General features: G+C 38.2%; 1 protein-coding gene across 5 annotated transcripts in view; it reads left to right on the top strand.

Annotated features, from left to right (window-relative positions):
• Nucleotides 1–22,353: 22,353 nt before the first annotated feature.
• FMN2 (formin 2) overlaps nt 22,354–27,676 on the top strand; it is a 158,761-nt gene continuing 153,438 nt past the window's right edge. For 2 of the 5 annotated variants that reach the window (XM_068184970.1, XM_068184965.1), the window contains exons 1-2: nt 22,356–22,597; nt 25,372–27,361. In XM_068184970.1, coding sequence (XP_068041071.1) covers nt 25,423–27,361 — 1,939 coding nt within the window. In that variant the 5' untranslated portion in view covers nt 22,356–22,597; nt 25,372–25,422. Of the gene's footprint in view, nt 22,598–25,371; nt 27,362–27,676 lie in introns of all 5 variants that reach the window. The other 3 variants (XM_068184971.1, XM_068184969.1, XM_068184966.1) reach the window with 3 other exon arrangements.

Here is a 27,676-nt window from a genome sequence, read left to right as displayed (position 1 = left end):
TCTCTCTGAGGCTAAAATATTTTGATCCAGGATATACAATCAGTTTCCACACTACAAATGGAAAAGTCATGCATTGGTACTCCCAGAATTAGGGACTTTTAGAAATTGTTATGTATATTTAACAGAAGCAAAAATCATTTATTTTACACTTCAGTTTTAAGCCTTTGATGTCTGTGTTTCCAAATTTTGTTCTGTAGCTGTTACATTCTGAAATCCTACTTATTTTTGTTTGGTTTGGATTTGATTGCTTACATGAAGATGCTGATTACCGCATAAGTATTTGAGATGCAGATCCACAGAAAACCAGAAAAGTTTTCCTACAGATGTGACAAGACGCACCCTAATTCCAAGACCTGAAAAGCAACTATTCAAGCTCCTCTTATGACTGCATTATGCCTGTATATTTAAGTTGAGGCTGACCATATGGCTGCTGTTGTTTGGGCTGAGGGATGTCCTTCTATTAACTGCAAGATCAGCCCCAAGGAGTAGCTGTGTTACTGCCACGTATTCATGCTAACTCACATTCTCCTGTGGCTGCAGCATAAGCTACCTCTTGCTTCTACCTCCACATATAACATGTAGAAGGAAATTATTATTCTGTGTTAATTCATATTTGTTGTAACTACTCGTCTCAAGCATCACTTCTCAATTGTCTTTTGGAAGTTTGGTAACTTTGTATGTTGTTCAGATAAACATGTTTTGTATGCCATAGTAGCAAATGTGAGCATTCTAAAATTAACAAATTACTTAAAAGTAAAATTTTAAAATATTCTATAAACAAATGGTGTTAGAATAATATTGAGGGAGGGTAGGAGGGAACAACATAACCACACTTCCTCCCAAGAGTCGAGGAAAATCACTTCTTGAATAACCCTTTAGAGAAGTAGTTGTTCTCAGTTAAGTGCTGCAAACCTCAGCAACAACGACTAGGTGGCACTGCATGATCATTTGAGAGAAAAAAAATATCATAAGAAAGGAAAGAAAGCATTAAAATATATCAAGAGAGTTAATATCTGATTTTTATATTTTTTTGTTAAAAATTGATTAAATATATTGATATATATTCTATTGATTAAATATATTTTATTAAATTCACTTGAAGGCTCTAACATTAAATATATAGCTATATGAGTATCTGTATCTATATATCTATACATACCTACACCATATACACTCTCCAAATAAAAGTATGCGATGTTAAATGTATTTATTCCTAAATTCTACCTTCTGGACAAATAAAAACTTAGAAGGTATCTCTCTGGTAAAACAGTCCTTGATTTTGTTTCTTGATGTGAAAGTGAATGTTACATGTCACAAGGAAAAAGAAAGCCTGTAACAGAACTACTTAATATTGTTCCTCTGGTGTTTTCTTCAAAGGCAGAACAACCAGGAGTTAATCATAAGGGGTCAGTGTCATCTTTTCACTCTAAGCAAAATACATTAATCTTACTATAGCGTCCTACACCTTTTTGCCAGCTCTCCAGGTGCCCATGAAAGAGAGTAGCTGAGACATGGACCTGAGGAGGGTGATCTGAACACCTGTTCCAAGAATGTCTCTCTTTCTAAAGGCCGTGTAAACCATTGCACAGACAGGCTCCTGGAAGGACTGGAAGGAGAGGTTCACCTTTTACCCTGCTGGAGCAAGTCAGAGTCCCCTGTGCTGGATTTCCTTCCCTCACAGGTCAGACTGTCTGTGCCCCAGGCTCAGCAAGTGGGCAGGAGCTGCCTCCTACCTCTCCCAGCTCCTACCCTTCTCTAGCTGGTGGCCAGTGAGTTCCCCTGGCCATATTGACTGGGAGATTTACCATGTTTCCTACACGTTTAGCCAATTTCTGCTCTGCAAAAGCACTGTACCACTGCTAACTCTTGTCTGTACGCAAGGATTGGTTCCACTTTGGTTAGAAAGCTGTTCTTTGTGGGGGGACATGAAATTCTGAACCCCATGTATATGGATACACCTATCTCAGAAATTGAAAACTATTGAGACATTATCCTAGGCTTTGGGTTTTCTGCTTGTTTGGTTTAGGCAGCTTTTTTTTTTTTTTAATATTACAGGATTACAGTTATTACAACATTAATAAGACCAATATAACCTTTCATAAGTGCTGTGCTGCTGACATCACTGGCAATACTAACAGGGAGATTGATTCCCAATATCAGCATTAGATTCTTAATTTAGTGGCTAAGCCTAACTCCACTTAATTAGTCTGCTGTATCAATAAATGTGAATGACAACACATGCCTTTGGACTGTTTATTTTTCCATTATGCTCTTCTGCTAATCAAACTATGCATAAAAGCCTAACAAATGCATATGAAAGCAAATGAAACAGGCATGCTTAGCATCATCCAAAATGCACAAAGTTTTTCCCAGCTTAACTATAATGACTTCCTGATGAAAGTGTAGCTGGTAGAATCATATTCAGAGAGATGATCCTACATCTTTTTTTCTGTTCAACCATCCACATGCCTGGCTTTATGCCAATAAATAGACATTATTTGATTAAAAGGTAAGTATAAGAGCTGATATATATATATTCTCATACTGGGGCCATCATCTTTACTCTCATGGCTGAGTTATTTTGTAATGTTTCTGGTTAAGTGATAGAAAGTCAGCTCTATGCAGGCGTAAATTTCTGCTATGTGTGTGCTCATTTATACCATGTTTTAGAATGAATGTATGAAATTATTAAATCAGTAGTACAGTAAAACCTTTGCAGAAATTAATTTGGGAATAATTTGATAATCTGTAGGAGTACTTTTAATTAGTGTTAGAAATAAAGTATTTGTCAGGACTCAAATAAAAATATTTTTATGGAGATTAGTCTTGATTTATATTCTAATTACTGTGCTGTACCACAGCTATCTCCTCTCTTCATTACTCTGCCTGCATCTAGCTCCCTGTGTGGGCAGCACCTTCCCTGTTTCATAGCTCTAAGTTTACTGCACCAAGCAGAACTCTAGTGCTTCAGAACTCGCACCAGATGTTACTGTGCACAAAACAAATTTTTCTAGATTTTTTCAGACTAGCTCAAGGTAAATCTGCAGGGATGATTTAAAAGAGTTTTTATGCATGGGGAAAGCTGGTGTTGCTCATTGATGTTAATGCCAAAAGACTGGGAATCATACAGCTACCATTCCAGTTGCCTTGCCAGCCTACAGTGAATGGCTCTGGACTGTAAAACCATGCTACATCTGTTCTGGCTAAAACACCTCCAGAAGAATTCACTGCCAGCCCTCACATATTTGCATTTCACCATGCAGGCAGAGCAGAGAGGATCTACTACCAGTGAGGAGGCAAAAAACTCTTCTGCTCTGCCAGCAGGACTGCATATCTTATGGGAAGGCATTCAACATCTCCCCCCTGCTTGAAAGAGTGTGGTTGTTTCTGCAGCCCACAGCACTTCATATAGCAATATGCTGAATTTCCTGCCACACAGCCTTGTGTGCCTGGCTAAGCCCTGATCCCCCAGCAGTCACAGTGGGCACACAGCTGCTGATCCAGGGCTGGGGAGACCCTCCTGCTGCCATTCCCTAAAGCATCCTACTGGGACCCTCCTCTCAAGGCAGCCAGGCTGATGGTCAAGCTCTTAAGGAATGCCTACCATTCCAGGCCTTTCCTGACATGTGCTGTGATCCAAGAAGCAAAGGGAATAGAAAAAAGTTTGTGCCATATTTTTTCTACCCGTGTCCTATTCTAGTTTCTTTCATTCCTGCTTAATTTTTATGTTGTTTTATTTCTGCTATTTTCTCCTTTTTCCTGCTCTATTCTCTGCCACAATATTAATCCATCTTCATCCAAGTGTATGCCTGGTTTAAGCTGCTCACTTCAGAGCAATAATAATAATAACAGTAATAATAATAGAGATTACTATGATGTTTGTGTACCATATACATTGTAATGCTAATGGCCTTTTAGTAGGAAAGGGTCCTTCAACTTATGCTTTTCAGGGAGCTCTTCTTTTCCCCTTTGCCCATATTTTTCAGCTTTTATAGTTTTCTGGTTCCTCCCTGTAGAATCTTAATACAGCCCACAGAGAAAGCTACTTGAATATCCTTTGCTGACAGTAGTAATGCAGCCCTAACAAAAGCACTGTGACACCTGTGGCGGAGTCAGGAGAGGTAGTAGAGTGTCACAGGTGCAATTTCACAGCCCTGAAGAAATGGTAATTTCTACTCATGATTTATCAAAAGAGAGAAAAGTAGGTCTGACTTTCAGTGCTTAAACAAGGCACATAGGCAAAGCACCTTGAAACTGAAAGTTTATCAGCTGGGCTCTTCATCCTGAAATCCATAGGAAAATGTAAGTGCCCCACTCTATATTTGCTATTACATTTTTTTTAAAGAAAAAACTAAATTATGTTTCTTTTTTTTTCCTCTGATATTCACCAGTCAGTCCTTAATTTTTATCTGCCTGACAGTGTACGTGCATCTCTCTGGAAATGAAAAATCTTCCTTTCTCCTCTTGTAAAGAAGCATTATCTAAATGCTTCTTGGCAGCTGATGATAAGTACACAGCCTGTAATACATTTCTCCAATTAATTTCAGGCAGAAGGCCAGATGTTACTCCCATTCAGTTTGACAAACCTATAGGAGAGCTTAGATTCTGGCTATCTGTTCTTTGACCACTAGAGAGGTGGGAGGACTCAGCATTAAGTCTTGCCATAAGCATTTGATTGAATATGAGGTAAGAGAAAAACTAGAGCCTCTGCTGATTCTTCTTAAGGTAAGATTTGCTGTCATATTAGTGAATTCCTTGGGTTTCTGCTGGGTCTTAAGATACTGTCTCAAGAAATGTATCTTTATATATTTATTAAAATCAGAATTTTTTTAATGTTTGCAGGAGGTATTTTTTTATAATTTTTAGGTGATATCATGTCTGTAAAAGTTATATTTACACCATAAAGATGTCTTGTAGGAACCCTTTTGTAAACAGAAATAATTATGGGTTTTTTTAAAACATGTATACAACTAATGTTTTACATCTTAAGTGTAGGAACATTTTAACTAATTAAAATGTAGCAAAATGTAACTTGCTTTATTTCAAACTAAAATACAGGAAGGTCATCAAGTTCAAGAGCACGAATATTATGGAAAACTTCATTGATACACATATCTTAAAATATCCAGAGCTTGCTGTGGAGGGAGGAAAATATTTATAAGCAAATTTGGTTATGTTTTTTTAAGCAAGGAGCTGAGCACTAAGTGAAGGAAAAACAATTGAAGAGTGAGGAAGTGGCATATAAGGTATACAAACTGTACATCGAAACAATGTGCTTTTGTCAGTAGAAAACTTCAGGCTGGTGGGTGAGTTTGAAAAGCAATGTGAGAAAATCAGTCGCAGCACTTGTAGCCTCAGTTTCAGGTAGGATATGTTTTTGTAACAAACATTAGAGAACATAATCTGTGTGGCCGCTGGCACATGGCATCTCCAACTCTTTCCTGAGAAACACTTAAAAGGAGATTCATCTACAGCCTAATCTTCCTCTGTCCCTAAACACTGTCTGTCTTGTTTGGTGCAATTGGAACTACCATGCAGGTATAGCTTTAGACCGTTCTCATGGGTGGAGTCTGAGGGCCAGCTGGGAATCCAAAACAGGGATACAGCTTTAGTTAAGGCAATGGGCTTTTTGTAAGGATTGTGGTCTTCAGTGGCTTGGACACAGGCCTTGAGCTCAAGGCAGTTCTGTTGCTTAATTGTTCAACAGGTTTTGGCAAGGTACATTATCTGTCCATGCTTCCATGCTTGTAAAAGGGACAAAACAATACTGAGGTGTCAGTGAGGTTGCTGTTGCTGGACCCCTCCTGATTTGTATTTTTGCCAACTGTGTAGAGCATTACATACAAATTCATCTCTGTGAATTACCCAGGATCTGCCCAGAAAACAATGACAAACACTAGAATTAAGTTTCAGTTTGAACTGTGAAACATTTTCCCAATCCTTGCAATTGTCAGAAAGAAACTCTACGGTTTCCTATGAACAAAGTCAACAGCTTTATTTTCTTAATTATCAGCTTTCATTTTCTCTTTATCTTCTTGCTATCTTTCTCTCCCATTACACAAATTCTTCTTTAGAAGGTGCATGAAAGACCCAGTAGGCACAGTGTTAAAATTTGGAGTATATTCACTGGCATGCACCTAATTTCTGAGGTAATAGGGTATTATCCCATATAGTGGGATTATGATTCTCCTCAGAATCCCCTGCCTGGTGCTTTGCCCTGCCTCTGACTGCAGCTAGTAGAGCAATGAAGTTGCTGTTTCTGGCTGAGGGCAAGAATTACATGTTTTCCAATAGTACAGTTATTGTAGACATATTCTGTACTATTTCTGGCCATTTGTGCTGTCTGATGGGACTTTACTGGGAATTCTGTCTCTGCCTTCAAAATGCAGAACATAATGTAAAGACCGAGTTGATACTCTAATTGGTTTATGACTCTTTCTGTCTCCATAAAATGGGTATTATCTCTGTATGGGCTATCATAAAATTTAATAATATCCATCTGGTGTTCTGAGGATGTTTTATATCACATGAAAAACTTCTTATTCGAAATAACTGCCTTAAGTTACTCTGCAGGAGCTCTGACAAAACAGTATATTCAGCAGTACTTACATAAATGGGTTTGAAATAATGACCAGAAAGTAAAATATAGACTGAAAATAAAAGACAAATTTATGGAGATTTATCACTTAATCTTTTATGGGTTTCTGTGCTAGAGAAACTATTCACCTGGAAAAATAGCCACCAAAAAAAAAAAAAAAAAAAAAGGATATGAGGAGTTTTTCTCTTTCTTTCCCTGTATGTGTAAAGATATACTTCTGGGCAGTTATAATGACAGTGCAGACTTTTATGTTTCCCCATAATCTGTTTTTTTCTTGTGTCCTTGGAGTGCCTTCACTGAGGTGTGATCCTCTGATCCTCTTCTATCTTGATCAATTTAAAATGCTCAGCATTTCTGTTTGCAAGAATTTCAGTGCCTAGACCATCACAAGTAGTGGTGCATCACACATCTAACAGAACCAAGAAATCAAATCAAATATGGTATCACAGAATTTGAGAGCAGTGAAAGGGCTTTCCCAGTGCTGAACTTTCAAACAAAGGAAACTGTTCTTACTGAACATATTTCCTTATATTAAAACTCGTCTGTTTGCTGTTTTGCACTTCTAAAACATCAAAGTGATGTGTTCCAAGGTACAGTTTTTAAGCCACATGTGTGGCTTTCAGTCTTAAAGCTGCATTTTGGTAATGGGTGTAGGATTAGAACTTGTCACACCTAAGTCCCCTGTGATCCTTCAAAATCTAATGTAACGTTTCATTTTCCAGCACATAGGATCTTCTCCTCTGGGAAGATTGTATTACATATAGAAATCCGAGTTCTGATTTCTTACTACTGAGAACCTCTGCAAGATTCTTCTTCAAAAAAGCCATGGTGCCTAGTGACTCAATTTCCAAGAAATAACATTTGTAGCTTGCCTTCAACAGCCTATGGTGGAAAAAGGCAACTGTTCCCATTTCATCTTGATTTATTAAAGAAATATGGATATTGATCTAGTACTGATACCCAGCTGTGACAGACAAAAACTCTCTAACAGTTTAAAGTTAGAAAGAGTGTGTTTATTGCGACACCGGGCAGCGTGCGGGATAGCTCCCAAATACACACCGTGCCTTTCAGATTATTAGAGTCCTTTTATCCATACAAGTACTGAATACCCAAAATACAAATACATATTCATCATTTTGGTACATCCCATCCTCGCTTCGTATGCTACTCATTTCAAAAGCTATTAAGCATGTGTAGTTTGTTCCTTGAAATGGGTCGGTGGTCCCTTTCATGGGGAGGGGTCCCAAAATGAGGAAGTAAATTAAGTCTTCCTCATTCTGGCCTTTCTACCTTTTCAATGCAAATATGACAAATGAACTCCTGGTAGAATTCCCATTCCCTCTCTTCAATAGGTTTCAGAACAGAGGAGGCCCACAATTGTCGTATGTTCCTAAAAGCTATTTGTCAGTTTCTATATTCTTCATTATGAACCCAGCTAACTAAACATTGTGTTGACAAGCAATCAATTATTAGTTAACTACTAACTCTTATCTTCATCAAGGCCTACTCATTTATTTTAATTAACTCTAGTAAGGCTTATCTCTAACTAAAATCTTAGCTCCTCTTAAATCTCTAAATCCCTTAAAATTTATGTTTCAATGTCACTCTAGATCCTGCTTTGGGCAGTGGAAAATCATTCCAGTATTGCTACCCTAGGCATGACTTTTGGCAGGGCAACAATATTAATGCACACTTCCTTCTACTTATATTTCACCAAGGTTACAAAAAAAAAAACCCCAAAAACAAACAAACAAAAAAAGGCAACAAAAAACCATAACCAACCAACCAACCAAGAAAAAAACAAAATCAAAAAACCAAACTCCTATATCCTATGTTCTCTGTATCCCACTGCTGTGATTTTCTAGACAATGTTACTAGATATGGCAGCTTTACTATATTAATTTTTCCTGACAGATAGGAAAAACCAAAATCCACTTTCTTCTCTTGACTGTAACACTGGGAGACAAAGCACAGCACCTCCATGCCGGTGCTTTTCTTGTAGGGCATTAGTTCTCATCATATTTGTCTAAACATTAAGATAGAATCATTTCATAATTGGAAGAAAATAGGTTCAGGAGCAATTTCTTTGACTTGCACCTGAAGTAAAATTAGCTCATGTAGTGCTAAAGATACAAAATCCACCCACATGTGACTCAGTAAATGATCAGTGCACAGCCCTCTGTGGAGGGTTGAAACCAGGATTGTAAGTTCAGGGGATCCCACACAAAGTCTTGCAGTTTAAGTGGAGGGAGCTTTGTAGGCCAGTGAGATGGAGCATATTCAGTATCTGTTTAATTTGCTGCGGTGACAGCTCTATAGACAAAATGAAGTCAAAAGGAAATGTTCCCATTCAATTTCTAAAGCAATCTTGATTTATGGGTGTCATTTTGGTTTGGAGTTTTTGTTGGAGTGGAACGTGTTCAGGTTTGTTGTTTTTTTTTTTTAATGTACATTTTATTATTTTTCTGACTGTCCTGTGGCTTCTTATATTGCTTTTGCTATCTTCCTTCTTCTCAATATCTTTGCTTCATAGGCTATCTTCATGAAATAGTCTCAAATGATGTCTTGATGATAATCTTGCTAATTTAACCCATAATCCCCTCTGGCAGGATAATTCTGCATAACCCACTCTGGCAGGATAATTCCCCCTGTTTTGAATTGTGGAGTTTTCAGATGGTCATGATGTCTTATTGGTCTAATTCTGTGTCTTAATAATGATGATGAAGTCAATGTGAGCGTAGAGAAAATAGCGAGCTCATTAATATCCTTTAGATCTAGTAGTTTAAATCTTAGATTGAGGAAGAAATCTCATGAAGCAGGAATGCTGTGATGTTTGAAGGTTGCTGGAATTCTTTATTCTAGAGTATGGAAATTTCCCACTTTTTGGCTAAAAGTATATATTGTTTTAAAGAAACACTTTAGCTCTAATCTAGACTGAAAAGATGGCAAATAAATAGTAACTTCTCATGCTTTCAAACTAAATGAAAAAACTCTTTTACTCACTGCCTCGTTACATTCAACTTTTGGGAGGTACATGCTGGGTCATTCCCAAGAATTGTATATCTTTCAGGAGAATTTTGAAAAAAAATTACATGATCATATCTATCGTAGCAGGAGTCCCTGCCAGGTGATAATTAATATTGACTCTATGATTGTAGAAGGCTAATCAATTGCTTTATTGTACTGTCTTATATTATACTACACTATCCTCTACTATTAAGAACACTCTTGCAGACAGTCTGATACAGTCCTTGAAAATCCAAACACTATTACTAGTGTCTAATTAAGAAAGCACTCTTTGGTAAACAAATCTTTATAACACATTTCACATGTGTACAACAACAGGTACATTAAGTGAAGATAAGAATTGTTTCTCATTCTTTTCTCTGAGCTTTCTTACAGCTTCTCAGAGAAATCCTAGGGGAGCTATCTCTCTGTCTGTTCAGAGGTTATGTGATTACCACACATATCTACTCTCAATTACTTGCAGGCATCAAACTGATTTTCCAGTGTGAATGCTACACCAAAAGGATAGTAACTCTTACTGAAACACCACACCCCAGCCATATCTGTGGAACACCAGCACTGGCTGTGTAGCTCAGTCTTATTTAGTCCAACAGGCTGCTGGTGTCCCAAACTCCTATGGAAGAGGCAGTTTCCTTCAGTACTTCATGTTTGAGGGATGTGATCATTAATTTAGATTACTAGTAGCTTCTGAACAACAACAAAAATGTCATTTACAAAGGGATACTCTTTGTTTCTGTCCTTTGCTCATCCAAACACAAAAAATCTGACCAAAAAAATCTCCTTTCTGGCAAATGTTGGATGGACTCAATGTCCATCCAAGTAAAATTCAGGTGTCTGATGGCCACAAAATATGTATAAGCTTTTCCTATGAAACTTGCACTGCACAGCAGGCATTTACCAGCTGTGTTAGAACAATTTGTCACTGCACACTTACCAATTTATTTTTTTCCTCCTGTACATAGCACAGGATCTTGGTTTGCCAATCATTTGGTTATCTCTTTAGTGAAGGTGCAAGAGCTGTGCAAGTCATAGGGAAAGAGGAAATATATTGCTTCCTTTCCTCTGTTTCTTCTTAGAAAAATACCAATATTCTGCTCCCAGAACTATGTGGAAGTTGTAAAGGGAAAAAGGTGCATGTATTGCTTTTATCTACATTTAGCTGCCTTGGAGTTATTTCTTCCTCTCTCACTGACCTTAAAAGGGAAAAGATTTCAAAACTTCTGAATACTCCTTGTAGACTTCATGAGGTCCTTTGATTTTTTTTTTTTGTTCACATTAAAAAGCCAGAGAGTGCCGAAATAAAGTATCTCAGGTGGGAGGAAGGCTTAAAATAATCTGTGTAACTTCCATTTACTCTGAGAGGAATGAGAGTCTGTCAGCTAAGACTTATCCTGTAATACAGTGATTCAGGGACAGACAATGCCCCTTGAAGGTCACCTTCTGATCATGAGACTTCCTCAGAGCATGAAATGAATTGGAACAGAGAGCTGTAGTCTGAGTGTCTCCATTACCACAGTCCTATGAAATGTAAACCACAAATCTGTTGTCTTCCCCCTCCCCCCGATGCAGAGCTCCTTCAAAATAAAACAATAAAAATAAATCACTTTACAGAATTAAAAACTGTGCTTAAAATAAATAAAGGGAGGGAAGGGAGCTTACTGGAAGCTTAGGCGTCAATCACAGATTTATTCAAATCCACTACTTTTGTCAGTTTGTTAATTTCTCAAACTTCAATATCTGTTTAAATGTCAGATTCTTCCCTGATTTGCACACAAGTTCTACTTCAGTGAAACTGTAAAGACATGAAAGTTGGGAAGAAAACTTTATTCAATATGCTTTGCTCCATGACATAACAGATAGTTATGTGACATATTACTATGAACACCTATGTTCCTCCAAAAAAAACACATACCACGTTTTCAATAACTTCTGTGCTAAGTCTTTTAAGCAGTGAAATTTCTTAAGGCATTTATGATTTATTTTTTTTTAACATTCCTGCAAATGTCAGTGGCTGTTAACGTCTGAATCAAACTGTTCCCAGTTCATGTGACTGGAAATGGTGCCCAGAGCAAAAAAGCCAGACGCCCTGACTCTTGTATAAGTATAGTCTGTGTGGAAATGTTTCTCTGAGCAGAAGTAGAAGTTGCTGAGTTCACATCAGAATATATTTTGTCAGGAAACAAGGTAAGGCTGCATTATGACCCCTTTATTATCATTAATACCTTTAATTAAGGTATGTTGGGGAAATAAATGGTCTAAGAGCTGAAGAAAAACACGACAATCTAAATAAGGATTCTGGCTGGACAGAAGGCTAAGTGGCTCACATGTTGCTGGCAGTATCTGAAACTCTTCTGGGATTGTATTGGAATTATCTCACAGGATAGAAGGCTGAATTTGGGGTTTTAGCTTATAGCCACTTCAGGGAGCAGTTCTGAACAACCTTAGGCTCTTAAGAGGTTTTCCACCTTTTAAGTAGAAGAAATGCCACACAGCAACCAGCTGTGCATAAGGGTAAAGGGCATCTTTAGACACGAAGACTGAAAGAGATAAACTGAACTCTGTGCACATGTGAATGAGTTTTATTTGGAGTGTCTCATGAGTGGTATCAAAGACAGAAAACTACCAGGCAGAGATGGCTGGACTAGGAGCAGCTGCAGACTCGCACTTGCAATTGCCTCTAAAGGTGTTAGTATGGCTAAATATATTTAAGACATAGGACTTGACATTTGCACATACTTTCAGAGAAATTGGAAGGTCTAGAAGCATAGCAGAAGATCTGTAACTGAATTCCTAACTCCCTATGAAGCTCACAGTCCAAAAGAAAAGAAGTTTTTTTGTTGTTTTAAAAAGGTTGATAATAATTACAGGCTCAGATGAGTTCTCTAAACTTTAACTGTCATTTAGAAATAAGCCTTTTTTAAGACTAAACACTGGATGGCCAATGCAGTATGTTAAGATACTACTTTACTGAGAGGAGAAACAGGGAAGAGTAAGTAATTCTTTCTCCCCTGTCTCCACCTACCTTCTCTTGTTACCCAATCCTGTTTGCATGTACCTGGCTACATGGAGGCAAGCAGTAGCTTCACACCGTGACAGCTGTAGCCCTTTGTGCTTTGTTTCTCTTCTCTGCATTCTGCTTGCAGCATGTGCACAAGTAGGAGAGGAGCAGGATAGAGAAGCAGCTGCACTGCACAGGAGGTTTGCTGCTTTGGCAGGACAGCACTTTTTTTCCTGTGTAGCTATATGACAGAGTCTTCAGGCTGCCCACATAACACTGCACTAACTTATATTTTTGTGACCCAGGCTACCTGACTGAATGGATGGATTTATTGGGGGTTTTTTATCATTTTCTTCCATCAAAATTTTCTTTTTCCTACATATATCCAAGAGAAGGTATGGTAGGGGTAAACTAGGAAAAATAGGTGTCAATTAATTTGACAAAGACTAATATTTCCAAAATAGGCTTGGTGTAGTGTCAGACTGTTTGTGCTCATCCTTCATCCTGTCTATGCTGGATGTGGATTTTGATTTAAAAACAAATCCTCAAAGAAAAACATGATGAGTGTGTTAAACAAATAAATAGCAGATAATGATGCTTTAGAGCAGGTCATGTTCAATATTCCAAGATCTGCAAGTGTTTTCCCTAAGCTGGATTGTCATCATTATTTTACCATTTTTAACTGATGAAAAGTTATGACTTGTCTAGAGATGTTGAGGGAGAAGCAGGGGGAAATCTTACCACAGACAAAAAGCTATACCCCAAGTGTTTAAAAATAACCAACCAAGTAGGTGGCTTAGTACATCAGACCCATTTTATCTGGTTTGAGATGATAAATGAGGTGACAATATAAACCCAGTTTCTGTGGATATTTCTTTAGCAGAAGAAACAGTGTAATATATTTGCAAAAAGCCATAAACTGTTGAAATAACTAATACCACATAATCAAAGTTTCATCTGTGTGCCTGTAGAAACCAGTTGCACCCAAGAGTACAGAAGAATTCAAAAGCATCTTGTTTTGAGGTTTTATTAAGAAAATTTTTAACAGAAAAAAGTGAGATTGAATGTTCTTTCATGAAGTCTTTATACAAATGATTCTATAACAGAAAAATGTAGATGTGCCAGGTAAAGGGACATTTAAGTAGTGAGAACTTTAGATAGATCTGAAATAGTCTTGTAATCAATCCCAGCTACTGAAATTCTTGGTGTTTACAAAATATCTGTAATATTTCTCTTCATCAGTCTCAGTCATCAGATGACAACAACTCAAAATCCCCCAAAACTCACAAGTTTTCAAAGTTTATCATCATACTGAAAGTACACAATGATTTTTGTGATTTATGTGTACACACATCCCTGACCTGGATCAAACTTTTTTTATTATCATTATTTTTTAAATTAAATTCATTTTGCAGCATAAGAAATTAATTCTTTGTTCCATGTGAAGATCTGAAGTAAAAACATTTTTACATACTCAAAATTCTAATCCTTACCTATGCTAAGTTCCTTATGATGTCTTCACACTTGTACATAAGAAAACTCAGTTTCCTTCCAATGCTTTAATCATTACATTCCGGTCTGGAGGTTTCTCTGCTTCATGCAATAGCCTGAGTCTTTAGTATTATTTCTGTCAAAACTTTATTACTTTCTTGAATGTTATACTCTGTAACACAGAAGTTTATATACAGGTTATATTTCAATGGAGAGTTTAAATTTGCATTCTCTAAAGCTGCCTTTACATACACTCATGATAAATATTTCAAGGCTCTCTTCTCTGCACTAGTTTTCAGGACAGAATCAGAAGAGAATGTGGAATGAAACATAATCAAAATAGAATAACTCACAGCAGCCACTATTATTAGAGGAATTTTTAAGTAACATGACATTCTATCTCTTTGAAATATAAGCTGCACTACATGTTAATGTTTGAGTAAGAAATGGTTTTCTAGGTCATGAACAAGGTATTTCTGTCTTTTATTTGCATGCCTTCCCCAGAAAACAGTGGGCAGGACCTATTCACTCCAAGCTACAACAACAGGAGTATCAAGAGTTCTAGGACACAGCTGGAGCAGACCCTCAATGAGGGATCAAAACAGCAGTGTCAAGATACATGTATGTTTATAAATAAAGATGGCTTTGGTGTGGGTTTGCCTTAAGGTCTCCCTGAAATCTTCCATGCAGTTAGGGCTTTAATTGGCAAGCATAAGCAGCCTTTTTAATACATGATTTAATACATGATTTGGGCTAATGACTGTTTAAGGAACTGTAACTGTGGTGAGAATTATAGGAGTGGAATGTTAAAATATATATATATTATGCTTTTTTATAGCTTTAAAATGAATTATTATATATATATGGAAATATTTTAACTTCTATTATCAGAAAAATCATGTATCCAGCATACTGCTAAACAGATGTTTATTCAAAGCTATTTCCAATTGACTTATTCCTGCCTGTGCAGACAATATTGAGAGCTGTGGTTTAATAGAAAGCCATCTGATTTTTTCTCTGGGACCCAGCTGGATTTCCACATCAGAGGGAGAAATGTCAGACTGTTACTATAAAATTTCACACAGGAACTTTGGACTGCTTAGAAGCCTGTTATGACACTCGATATATTTTTTATTAGTACTAAATTAAAAGAAACAGAAGAAGCTTATTTGTGTCTAATCAGATATTGACATGATGGCAGAAGAAAAACAATTGTGTCATGAATAGTCTCTAATGGGAGTGAAAAACAGTAAGGTCAGTGGAGTGGAACAGAAAGAAAGCAGGATCTGTAAATATCCTGTCAATTTTTTTTCTCCTTGTTTTTCAGACTGGTATAAGATATTTATCTGACAAGATTAAAATAAGGTGTATTTTTTAATATTACATATTTCTGCTTCATCGGTAATCATCTTGTGCCTCAAATTAAATAAAAAAAAAATATATATATATAAAAGAAACCAAACCCAGAACCAATAAAAATCACCAAGCAGACTCTCCAAATCTCCAAACCTTGTCTTCTGCTCTGCTTACAGGATAGTTAGTGCACAGTGAGCCCTTGGTCTATGCTAGAGCCTAATGTCAATATTAGTCCTGTCATGAGTTTCCTTCTCTTTTGTATACTCACATTGAGCTACAGTATCTTACCACAATAGTAGCACTGGTAACAGTAATGGTTGAAAATAATGCCTAGTACGTTCATGTGAGTAATTATATGTTCCTGCAATTGTGCATGAGAAGTCCAGAACTTTGGTATCTGTGAGACAGCCAAGGTTATCTTTGCTTTTTCAGAGCTTGAGGATTCATGTTTTTGGATGGAATGGAAATATGAGGTTAATGTCTATACCCACAGTTAAACCACCCAGGAATCAGAGAGTTCAAGGCAGCTCAAGGCAATACTTTCTTATAATGTATTACAAAAAAGACAGATCTTCCACATGTCTTCAGTTTTCCTTTTCTAATTCTTCCTTTACTTTGCTTCACTTTCTTTTAACGCTGTATTGTGATTGAGCATTTCATGTCATACTCATCCCATGTCAGAGACACCTATGATCTGTACTGCCTGAGCCCTTCTGTAGCTTATTGTCCTTTGATTTGAAAATACTGACAGATTTAGCACTGTCTTTTCCCACTTTACACATATTTGCTAAAAACATGAAACAAACAATTTTACTAGGCCAGGATGTCTATCCTTTCCACATTAAGAATCTATTTCTAGCTCATGTTTTCTGGAAGGCTACTGATATTTGTCCATGAAATACCTCTTCACTGCTCTGTGGTATGAAAGCAGTGAAAGGCAGGGGGAAGAGAATAAATGTAATTGAGTTAATGAGGTTATCCACGTGAGTCTGCTTAGATTATCAGCTGTCTGGTGTAGCAACAGGATACTTCTAGCACTTTGCTTAGTGTTTGGTGCAGCTGGTCCTACCTTTGACTGACATGTCTGTGGGCACAAAACACAGCTAACATGATAGTACAACCCTGAACAAGGTGTCACAAGACTGTTTGGAGTTGCAAGACTCAATTAAAACAAACAAACCAGCCCCCTTATCTAAGGACATCCATTAACCTGAATGATGGACTTGGTGAATTAAATTTCTCATTACGTACACTTAGAGTGTTTCCTACATCATCGTCTGCAGTCTGTAAAACTGACAACTGCTAGAAGCTTGATGTTGAGTCCAAATCCTGGTTTTTTTTTTACTTTTTCAGGTAGTATATCCTAAAATATTTCAGTATCTGTAGATACTGGGAATATTTCTGGCACAGAAGCAACTAAAGTGCCAGATGATAGTGGAAATACCCTATTTAAAAGTTTTGAGTTGCCTTATGACTTTTTTTTTTCTCTTTCTTTACACTATGCTAAGGTAGCCTGACATAACTTTAGTAAAGCAAACAAGTCCTGTAATATCACCCCAGGTGAGCTGGCTCAGAGAAGCCCATCAGAATTTTGTTAATTAAACATTTACATTTTTTTCTCCAAGTGGTGTATATTATTTTTAAAAATTTAAAAGTAAGACTTCTTAGGGCATAATTTCTCTTTCTTATTGTAAACACATACAAAAAGATGAGCTGGTCTGTGGACAGCTGACACAAAGTCTCTTTAAGTTTAATATAGGACTGTTTCTGAGTGCTTAAATTTTGTTATTTGAACACCTTTCCTGAACAGAAATGAAATGGAAATGTCATGTTATTTAATGTGTGAAACTGACCAGCTTGGATGTTGGGAAGAACCCTACTTTCTAAATAATTTTATGTAAACTCTTAATATAAGGATATTGGCAAAGTTGTATAATGGTGAAACATTTGCTTGAAATTTTTATTGTGAATTGTTGCATAAATTAATGCTTGCATAGTACTTCAGGTTCTATAACCAACTTCCCAAAGCACTCTAGGCTGCATCATTTTCATAGAATCATAGAATTTGCTTAGTTGGGAGGGACCCATCAGGATCATTTAGTCCAACTCTTGGCCCCAAGCAGAATACCCCAAGAATCACACCATGTGCCTGAGAGCATTGTTCAAACACTTCCTGAACTCTGAAAGGATTGGTGTTGTGACCACTTCCCTGGGACCATGTTACAGTTTTAGGAGAAATTAAGACCATGAGCTAGCAAGCATTCTCTGACTTATAACTCCCTACACTCTTTACAATTCTCCCTCAGAACTTAAGTTTATAGTAATTAAATAAAATTTTCCTTAACCTTTTTTCTACATGTTTTCATAGCGCAAACTCTCTTTAAAAAGATGGGGAGGCAGACACTTAATTCTTTCCTTCCTCGTTTTGACCAGTTCTGTTCGGACTGTGACACTGTAGAAGACTGGAATCCAACTCAGGGTTTTCACAAAGAGGAAATGAATCTGCTGCATAAAGCTAAAGTAAATTGTATAAAAATTATAGATAAAATAGATGATGAATACAGAACATCCTTTATATTGTCAGTCACGTCTTGACAATATTTGAAAGTCATGGGCATTAACATTTACTAATGTTATCCTAGAACCAAGATATGGAAGGCAAAAGTTAAAGCAATTAAAAGGCCTGAACTGTAAACAGGGGAGATAATTTTATCATATTCCTTACCCACAGTAATAGGCAAAAGAAAGTGATGTTTGGTCATGCTTCCATTCATTACTGGCTATCTATCAAGAGTTAGAAGTGACTCCTTCCATCATAGTCACAGATGTGCCTCTAGGTACAGTTAACGAGATTTTGAATGAAAAGATAAAACATGAGTGATGACATACCATTTAAGGATAGGACAGTTATCACATATAGAAGGGAACAGGGTTACTTAGCAGAAGGGAGAAATGGCACTGCAAGGGGAGGTGCAGTAGAAACTTGCAAATTAATGTAAGCCTTTGAATTGATCAACAACTTCAGAAAAATGAATTAGTGAAGAAAAACCACTATAGAAAAAGAGGTGCCATTTTGTATCTACAAGCAGGTCATCCATCATACTGCATTAATGAGGTTAATTAGGTTATTCTTGGATAAATCATTAAATGATTTATCTCTTATAAGCCTACCCATGTCAATGTTTTAATGACTTTGGATAGATCATGAAATAAGAGACATCAAACGAAAAATTCTCATATACAGCAGTGGTGGACGCTAAGTCAAAGGAAATTTGCTCAGGACAAAAAATTCAATAAGATGGTTGATATTAGATACTTGATCAGATGAAGATGTTGAAGGTGAGGAAGAAGGCATAAGACTATGAAAGATTGGGAATGGGTATAGTAACCAGAACAGCGATCTGGAAAAATTTAGCTTTCTATTGATCATAGAATGAACATCCAGTCCCCTAACTGGATCACACTAATTGCTCTACATATTTAGCCTTACAAAAGCTGTAGTTCAGTGGTAGCTTCTATGTATATCATAATACTTTTGATATAAAAACATCATCATCCTAATTGAATTTCATGACCTTTATCTAGGCATCTGGGTTATTTATCTGGACTATGTTTCTTCTGTCTTACTGTAGTTAAATGGTTTGCCACCTGTTCAATCATTATTGACAATCAGGACCTTAGCTTATTATGATAACCATTCAGCTGACAAAAAGAAAGCCCTTTTAACTACAAAACCAGTACGAAATCACCGTACTGACTGGGCTTTAGGTCCCTCATGCTAAGGTCTAGCTGAGGGCATAAAACATAAATTATGGATTGAGCTCTCTGCAGGCAAAAAGGTTCACTGATATGATCAAAGTCTACATTTTTCAAACCTGTCATTAAGTACTCTGGGAGTTGTCCAAGAAAACCAACAAGACAATATGCAATTTTCCACTCGATTTAACAGAATATGTTCTTTTCTAAGGAATGAAAATGAGGAGGCCCAGTTTCCTACAGTTTTGTGTTCTTTGTTCCTTTCTCTATCCTCTAGTACAATAAATCTTGTCCACTCTCATTTTTTCCTATGAAATGCTTGCTTGTGGTGGGTAGTTCTAAACTACGTTAATCCTGTTTGATTGACTGACACAGTCAGTTCTGATTATCTTTCCTCCTTCTATGCAAATAGTGATTCTGCACATGTGAGAATTTTGCAGGGGTTAAATTATTTCCATCTTAAAAGTTTGGTTGATGTTCCTACTCTGTTCAAAAGCTATTATGAGGTCTGAGGAAATAACCTTATTGCTTAAATTTAATTTCTTTAGAAAACAAAATAATAACTTAGACCGTTACTCTAATTTTTTGATAGTATTTTACAGTGGCTTAAATGGTAGAAACTGTTTTTTCTTTACATTAACAGTCTGGTCATCTGATATTTTTCTAATTATTTTTTCTTGGTGTAGCCTAAACTGAGTTGCATTGAATTCATTCAGCATATACCAGCAAACAAGTACTGGCAATCTGCATTCAACATACAATTTGTCTGAAATAAACTTTGTGCAAGCAATAGGGGAAGCTATGCCACAAGATACTGCACTTTTCAGTCTGTAATAGGGAATAAACCAGACTTTCAGACTTCCTCATTGCTTGGGTTTGGATACAGTAGCAGTGTAGTACACTGTGCTCCAAATCCAGGAGTCTCTGGCTGTAGTATTTACAGAGGCCTGGACTTTTGGAGCCTGTTTTGGTGACCTAACCCTGAAAGGCAATGCATAAATCTCTGGAATGCTGGCAAGGGTTTGAGTGCAGCTGTTCAGCCAACTCCTCCCATATAAGTAACTGTGATAGGGTCTGCATAGCTTTTATGATGAAAAGTATATTTTACAATAAAGAAGCAATAAGAATATGGAAATGCAAAGGGAAAACAATAAAGCGACTTACTGGAATGTGTATGAGTTTTGCTATGTCAAGCTGATTGTATTTTTAAACAAAAATGGCTCTATTTCACAATGCATAAAAGTATTATTGCATATAGGTGAAAAAATCAGAAGGTTTAATGCTTCATAGAGATTTTGGCTCCTAGCCAGTGCCCTTCTGCAGCATGTAGCTGGCAAACATTGCTTTGCTGGAGACATGGCTTCTTCAAACACATTAATTTTAGATGATAGTTCTCACTAGATAGAAATTATGAGAAAGTACAGCACTATGTAGTAGGCATTTGAAAATCCTAGTCAATAGGTTTATAGTCACTAAATAAAAGTTCTTAAGCAAGTCAAATCTCACCAAGGATCATTGCTTGCTAGGTTCAAGCTCCTTGAACCTTCCCAAAGGAAGCCTTTTAGTAGGTAAACCAGTTTCCCAGTAGCTGGATCACCTCTATGTAATATAAATACAATACATAAGGCATGGTTTCATACTGCTTAAACAAGTAGTAAAAGAAAGAGTAGAACCTCACATCCAGTAGGAGCTAAATGAAGCAAGGGCAGGATTGGCGTTAATCCCAGCCACTATGGTCTCAATTCACTTTAAATTTTCTGATCTCCTGACTTATCCCTTGCCAGTCACACCTAGAGCTTGTGAAATTCTATATGACTGTTCTCCCTATAGCTGAAAGAGATGGGAATGTAGAGGCAGGAAGAAATTTTCAACTGCTTGGAGCATGACTTTGGTAATGTAAGGGAATATTTAATGGTAGCTGATCCCTTCTGGGAAGATAAATTTTGCATCACACTCAGAATGGCAGCCAGGGAAGGCTTCTTGCTGCCATGAAACAGCAGGAAGTAGGACCAGGTTCCAGCACTGAGCTGAATGAGTATGAAAATTCAAGCTTTAGTAACATAAATGGGTGGAATGTTTTGGTCTGCTTAAACAACTCTTTCTTCACATGCTCTGTATTACCATATCCCGGTCAGTAATGTGACACCAGTGTACTTTGAAACCCTCCTGTTAGTTACTCTGTGTGCCTTTATCTCCAAACCGAACCCACGCACATTGAGCCACTCACTAAAATTAATCTCTGCAGGGCGTGTATGGCATATATGAGGATCCCCTGCAGCCACGTCTTCTCTGGGAGCGGTGTGAGAAGAGGCTGGAGAGCACACAGTGCTGGGGGAGCAGAGCCCACATCCCAGGGCCTGCAGTACAGTGCTGAGGCTCTCACACTGCTGCTGCCCCAGCCTCAGCCCACCTCTGTGTGGAGATTGAGATTCAGCCCCCTCTAGTCAGCCTCTACCCTGGCTTGCCGTGTCGTGTCTTACGCCCAGGAGAGCACCTGCCCCGGGCTGCAGCAGCCTCATCTCCCCCTGAGTCTCCCGGCAGGGCAGTGGCAGGGCACAGAGCCCATGTACACACACATATGCAGCCTGAGCAGCCACTGTGGGCTGCTGGAAGGGCTGGCTGTGAGTACAGAGCCTGTCCCTCAGTCACTCTGCAGGGTGCTATGGGAGAACATGGCACAGGTCATTCTTTGCCCTCCACACCTTTGCTGCAGTGGTGCTGGTGCAGCATCACTGCTGGGATGCTGCTTTGGGTCCTTTATGTTTTGCCACCACTCCTGTGCATTAAACCCTTTCCTGGGGTCCTGTGGGTGAAGCCTAACCCTGCCAAAGGCTTGGAGTCCATCAGGCACAACCCGAGGCAGTAACAGGGTGTTGTCTTCACTTTACTGGGACTTATTTAACAACTACTGTTGAGAGCAGAATGAAATACCAAAGTCAGAAAAGCATGGTGAAAACTCATCCACCCCAAGAAAGCTGTGTCTCCACTGAGCAGGCTCCCCTAGGCACCCCTCTTTTCCTCCAGGCAGCCCATGTTTGCCATGGGTCCAAACCAGCAGGATGCCAACTGCTCGCCCAGCCAATTGGAGGGAGAACTCCTGACCTGACAGGAGGGCAGCACTCTGCCTTGGCTGTGCTCCAGGAGGCTGAGTCCTGAACCCAGGTGTGGGCAGTCAGGGCTGCCCTTCCCCTCCCAGCTGATCAAGGGCTAGGCAGGCACTGCTGGGGGAGCTGCTCACCTTTCCAGCAAGGCTGCAGGGAATGGTAACTCTCTTGAAAATAATCACAGTCCTGTAACAGGGTTTTGTATTTTTAACAGGAATGTGTTAATGTGGAGGTTTCTGGGAGCACAAGGACAACGTGTCTCGAGTTGTAAGTTTTGACTCTCCTCTATGTGTTGCCGTTTGCATCTCCTGAGCTTAGGAGGAGAGTTGAGAGATGAAGAGGATCTCAGGTCTATGCTTGTAGTGTCACTCCTCAGTATTTTTGGTTGAGCACTGGCAAATATTGAATAAGCCAGGCAGGCACGTTCCCTGACTAGACTCAGCAGTTTGTTGAGAATTTATAGCAAGCTAAGAATAAATTATGGCAACTTAGAATGAGTTTATTATCACTCTTTAAAATGAAATATCTTTCTTGAACACCTAAATCCTTTTCTTTTCTCCATTTAGTGTCTGTTGAAAGTCTTTCTTTTTTTTGGTGTAAAATATTAAATGCCATGTCAGCTTTTAAAATGTAGCTTATACTGATGCCAAAATGGTTTCTTGCTGACTTTTGATAACATGTTTTTCTCCAGAAGCTAAAAGAATGACTGAGAATAAATATATCCCAAAATATTAACATTTGGCTTTTTATTTTAATATATTTAAATTTTGAAAATATCTATGGCTATACATTATGTGGGAGGGGGGGTTTAATGACTGACTCATCATCATAAGCTGTATGAAAACTTCTAGGAAATGTAAGTACTTACATAATTAAACCTATTAAAAGCTTCTAGTATCTAATTAAGAAATGAAGATTGGTCTTTAACTTGACTCCCTTATAAGCCTTATAACCTGCGTCGATGACTTGCTTTTGCAACACAATTTGCAGAGTAATCACTGCTGGTGATTTGTCATTAGTTGCAATGGAAGTGTATAGGATCTGACAGGGAAGTTTAGAGAAGGAAGGAAAGGGAGTGTTTCAGAACATTCCACTAATTCTACAGTTCCCTTACACATTTGGTCCATTGTAGCTTTATACTACTCCTGCATTATGTTGATTTCTGGCAGATTTTAGCAGGAAAAGAGTTTTTAAGTGAGGTTGGAAGATACAAGTACTCCAGTTGTAATCAAAACTTAGGTTTCTCAGTTCTAGTCAATTAAAATACCCATCCAGGTATTACTCTAATACAATGGTTCTCTCAAACTGTGCCTTAATTCTTACTGTGTATCTTCAGTTGGACTGAAATTATTTGTGCTTTCAAAAGCCTTTTGCAAATATATAATAATGATGTAAGAGGTAAAATACTGCAACAAAGTAGAAACTAAGTAGCATAACAGAAAGTAAAAGCAGGAATGGAGTAAAAAAGCAAAATCATTTAACTTGCTCTTGCAAGTTTTGCTATACTAGTTTTGTTAGTATATTTATAGTTTTTAAGTGTTAAAAGTGGAAAAAAATAGATGTTTGACTTGGTTAGATAAGGAAAAATAATTTAAAAAACCAAAAACAACCAAATCATCCCACTGAGTATACAAAGTCATCTGATCCACAAAAAATACTCAAGTTTTTGAAGACAAGAGGTTTCTTTCTCATGCCTGAACCACAGGCCCCTCAGGACAGGGCTTACATCAGAGCAGTAAGTGACCAAGAAGCACAAGGAAGAAATTATGATAGTTCAAAATATTATTTTGCATGGGTTATTACCAGTGTTATTGTTTCCAAACCAAATAAAAAGCATTTATTTGCTGTTTATAAAAAGAGAGCCTAGATTTGTAAAGGTATTTAGAAATTTTTGGAAAAAAAAAAAAAAAAGTGTGTCTTGGAGGAAGTAGGGGGTGGGGAGGGGGAGGATGCCTGTATAGTTTTTAAAATGTGAATGGTACTCCTTCTTCTTCTTTAATGTCTATTAAGGCAGAGGAAGGAAGTGAAATCTCTGTTAGGAATTACATCAAAAGTAAAAGTTAGATAAACCAGTAGAATGTGTTTCCCTGGAATGATGTGTTGGTTTAAGCAATCCCTTATGAAAGGGAAATTGCAAGTGAGGAAGTTCATAGCCATGAGGAATACATATAAACAGAAAATCTATTTAATTACTACCCGTTTGGTGTTGAACCAAGGTATTTGACAGCTGAATTGATTGAATATGGCAACTTGTCATTCTCAAGTCCTTTGATTTCTATTCCAGTTATTTTAATTCTAAATTTTAAAAGTGGAAGGAAATATCTGTCTAAAAGTTCAGGAACTGTATTTATGAAATATTGAAGGTTATACATCTAAAGCAAAAATGAAGGAGAAGCAGCAACTGATTAAAACTTTTTCACAAGCTTCCAAAGTAGTTAGGAAGTATTCCCATCCAAATCAATTATTAAATATGTTGGGTGAAATAGAGGAGTACTTTACTGTTTCTTTTTCCTTAGTAGCATTTGAATACTACTATTTTTCTTTTTTTTCTTTTTTTTTTCTTTTTTTAATCTTGTTTCATGCCAGATGTTCTTATCAGGGAAAACAATGGTGATGTGTTTTAATATTGATGAGTTGATTCTCCTGGGAATAACAGTATATCTACCTTCTCAGAATACAAATTGTGGGAGGCTTTTTATAGCATAATTACCACAATGCATTGAATTTTAAGTGCAACTCTTTAAACCTGTGGAAAGAACTTTCTGTCTATTATCTTTATTTCAGCTACTTTAAAAGGAGAATGACTCTTCTTTTAAAATTATCTATTGTTTTGGTGGCCTTTAAAAAGCAAGCATATAAATCACCAGAGGTATTGTGTAATCTGTCAAAGCAGCATATGCTTAAGCACCTTATAAACTATTAAATAATCATAATATTTCTCTTTCTAAGTTTGTTTGTTTATTTATTGAGCAGTAACAGAGCAGTTACAGAGTAATTAAAGTACCTTGCTTTAACTTATTCTTTCTCCTTTTCTCCTTCAGGAGCTTGAAGTACTGAAATCAGAAATGATTTGGTGACAAGCTGAGCTTGCAATGCAGGCAATAAAAACCGTGGAAAAAGAAGTGACTTTTATAAAGGAAACACTTTTCACAGAATCTTTCCTAAAGCAACAAGAGTGCAGCAGAAGCCCGGCGAGCAGGCAGCTCCAAGAGCAGCAGCCATTGGAAGGAGCTGTCTGCAGCTCTCAGTGCTGTACTGAGCATGTCCCAGCGGAGCCCAGTGCAAGCAGCACATTATGCAAAAAGGCAGCTCTAGCAGATGGGAGAGAGGCACAGCAAGCATTTGCTTCACTTGCATCACCGCCGCCTGCAAACAAACCTGGATCGCTAGAGGGGATCTCGCCAGCAGGCCAAAGGAATGAAATCCGGGAGCATGGCTTGATTGCCAAAGGCGTTGCACTGCGAAAAATCATGGGGAATCAAGATGGGAAGCTAAAGAAAAATACAGGTGATGTGCAAGAAGGAGGAGAAGATGCCTCTGGGCCCAAGGATACGGACGGCACAAAGAAGGTATCGGGAGGCAGAAGGGGACTGGGGAAGCATGCAAAAGGAAGCGAATCGGGTAAGAAGAAGGGTAAGTCAGACTCCAGGCCCTCTGTGTTTTCAAATCTGAGGATCAGAAAAAATCTGTCCAAGGCTAAAGATGGGAATAGCAGTTCACGGGAGGATGTTTTGGAAAGCCAGGCCTTGCAGCCTGGGGAGCTGGACAGTACTCATTCAATTGTAACCAAAACTCCCGATATAAGCATCTCTGCAGATGAAGGGGGTCTCTCAGACACAGATGTTGAACATTTTGAAATCAGAAATGAAACTGTTCCAGCTGCTGCAGAGACACAGGATGGACAAAGGACCAGCTCTGGCTCTGATACGGATATATACAGTTTCCATTCAGCCGCAGAACAAGAGGATTTGCTTTCTGATATCCAGCAAGCTATTAGACTGCAGCAGCAGCAGCAGGGGGCAATTAACATTGGAACTGAGGACCTTGTCACCAAAACAATGGGCCGACACATGGCTAATTCTCAAGCAACCCCCTTAGATTTTGAACGGTTTTTTTCAGTAACTACCACTGACAAAGAGAGGAGCCCAGACACTGAGGGGGCTTTTCCAGCGGTATCGGAAATTGTGGAAAACATTCCCGTCTCCTGTGCAACTGAACGTGAACAGAAAGAAGCGGTAAATGGCACAGGCTCTCCTGGTAACGGCTTATTTGAAACACAAGAACGTCAGCTACTGATTGAGGAGCAGCCCGTTGCTGGAGTGGATGCTGTAGCCGGTGAACTACAAGATGGTTTGAATAGGACTGCAGTAGAAAACGGGTCTCGGGCACACAGCTCCACAGAAGCTTTTCCATCTCCAGTGGCAGATGCCGAGTCTAAAATTGCTGAAGTGCAGGCTGTTGATTTTCAGGGCTCGGTAACAGAGGAGGGTATTTCAGATGCAGGCCGTGATCATGCTGCTGAGACTCAGGAAGGGAAACACACTCTGTCAGCCAGTCAAGAGGAGCTGCGTAATGGTTTATCCACAGAAATGAAAAATGGCAGTTTGTCCTCTGAAGGAACAGCGGACAGTCCGATGCTTGGCTCTCGATGCTTTAAGCCCTATCTAATTAACCCCTGTTACATCAAAACCACAACTAGGCAACTGAGTTCTCCCAACCATTCACCTTCTCCCTCCCCATCCCAGAGCCCACTTTTCACGAGGAGGCAGGAGTCCTTCCACAAAAAGGAAAAAGTCTCAATCAGGAAGAAGAGGTCTGCTAGTTTGGCAGGTTTTTTCAGTCGTTCTGCAGACTGGACAGAAGAGGTGTCTAATCACAAAAGCGAGATAACGGAGAAGGTGAGCTCTGCAGACTTTTTGGAGCACAAGGGGTTTAGAGAGAAATTTCAAACGGAAAGAGTGCCTTTGACTCATTCAAGAAAGTCCTCAGGGGTCCAGGCTTCTACAGAGACATTTCCCAATGTCTTTTCAGGTGAGTGATATGTATTAAGAGTTGTTTTGGTTTTGCTTTTTTTTTTTTTTTTTCCCACATCAGCTTTGAAAATATTTTTAAAATACTTTAATTCATTGCATGCAGTACTTTGGCCTTGCAATCCAAGGCCTCGTCTTACAAACACAGTCACATTTCATCACTCTGGCAGTACTGCCAGTAAAGGAAGTGCATAACTCTTTGAAGTTTTTCTTTCTACTTGTCTCTTTTGTCTACATACTGTAGGAAAAGGCTGAATGCCTTAAATTATTCTTGTTGAAAAATGCTAAAAGCTGCACTGTTGTAGGCAGATCAGCT

This window comes from Anomalospiza imberbis, chromosome 3 (assembly GCF_031753505.1).
Source record: "Anomalospiza imberbis isolate Cuckoo-Finch-1a 21T00152 chromosome 3, ASM3175350v1, whole genome shotgun sequence".
NCBI lineage: Eukaryota > Metazoa > Chordata > Aves > Passeriformes > Viduidae > Anomalospiza > Anomalospiza imberbis.
The sequence above is the reverse complement of the archived record's forward strand: the minus strand, read 5'-3'. Positions and strand labels throughout refer to the sequence as shown.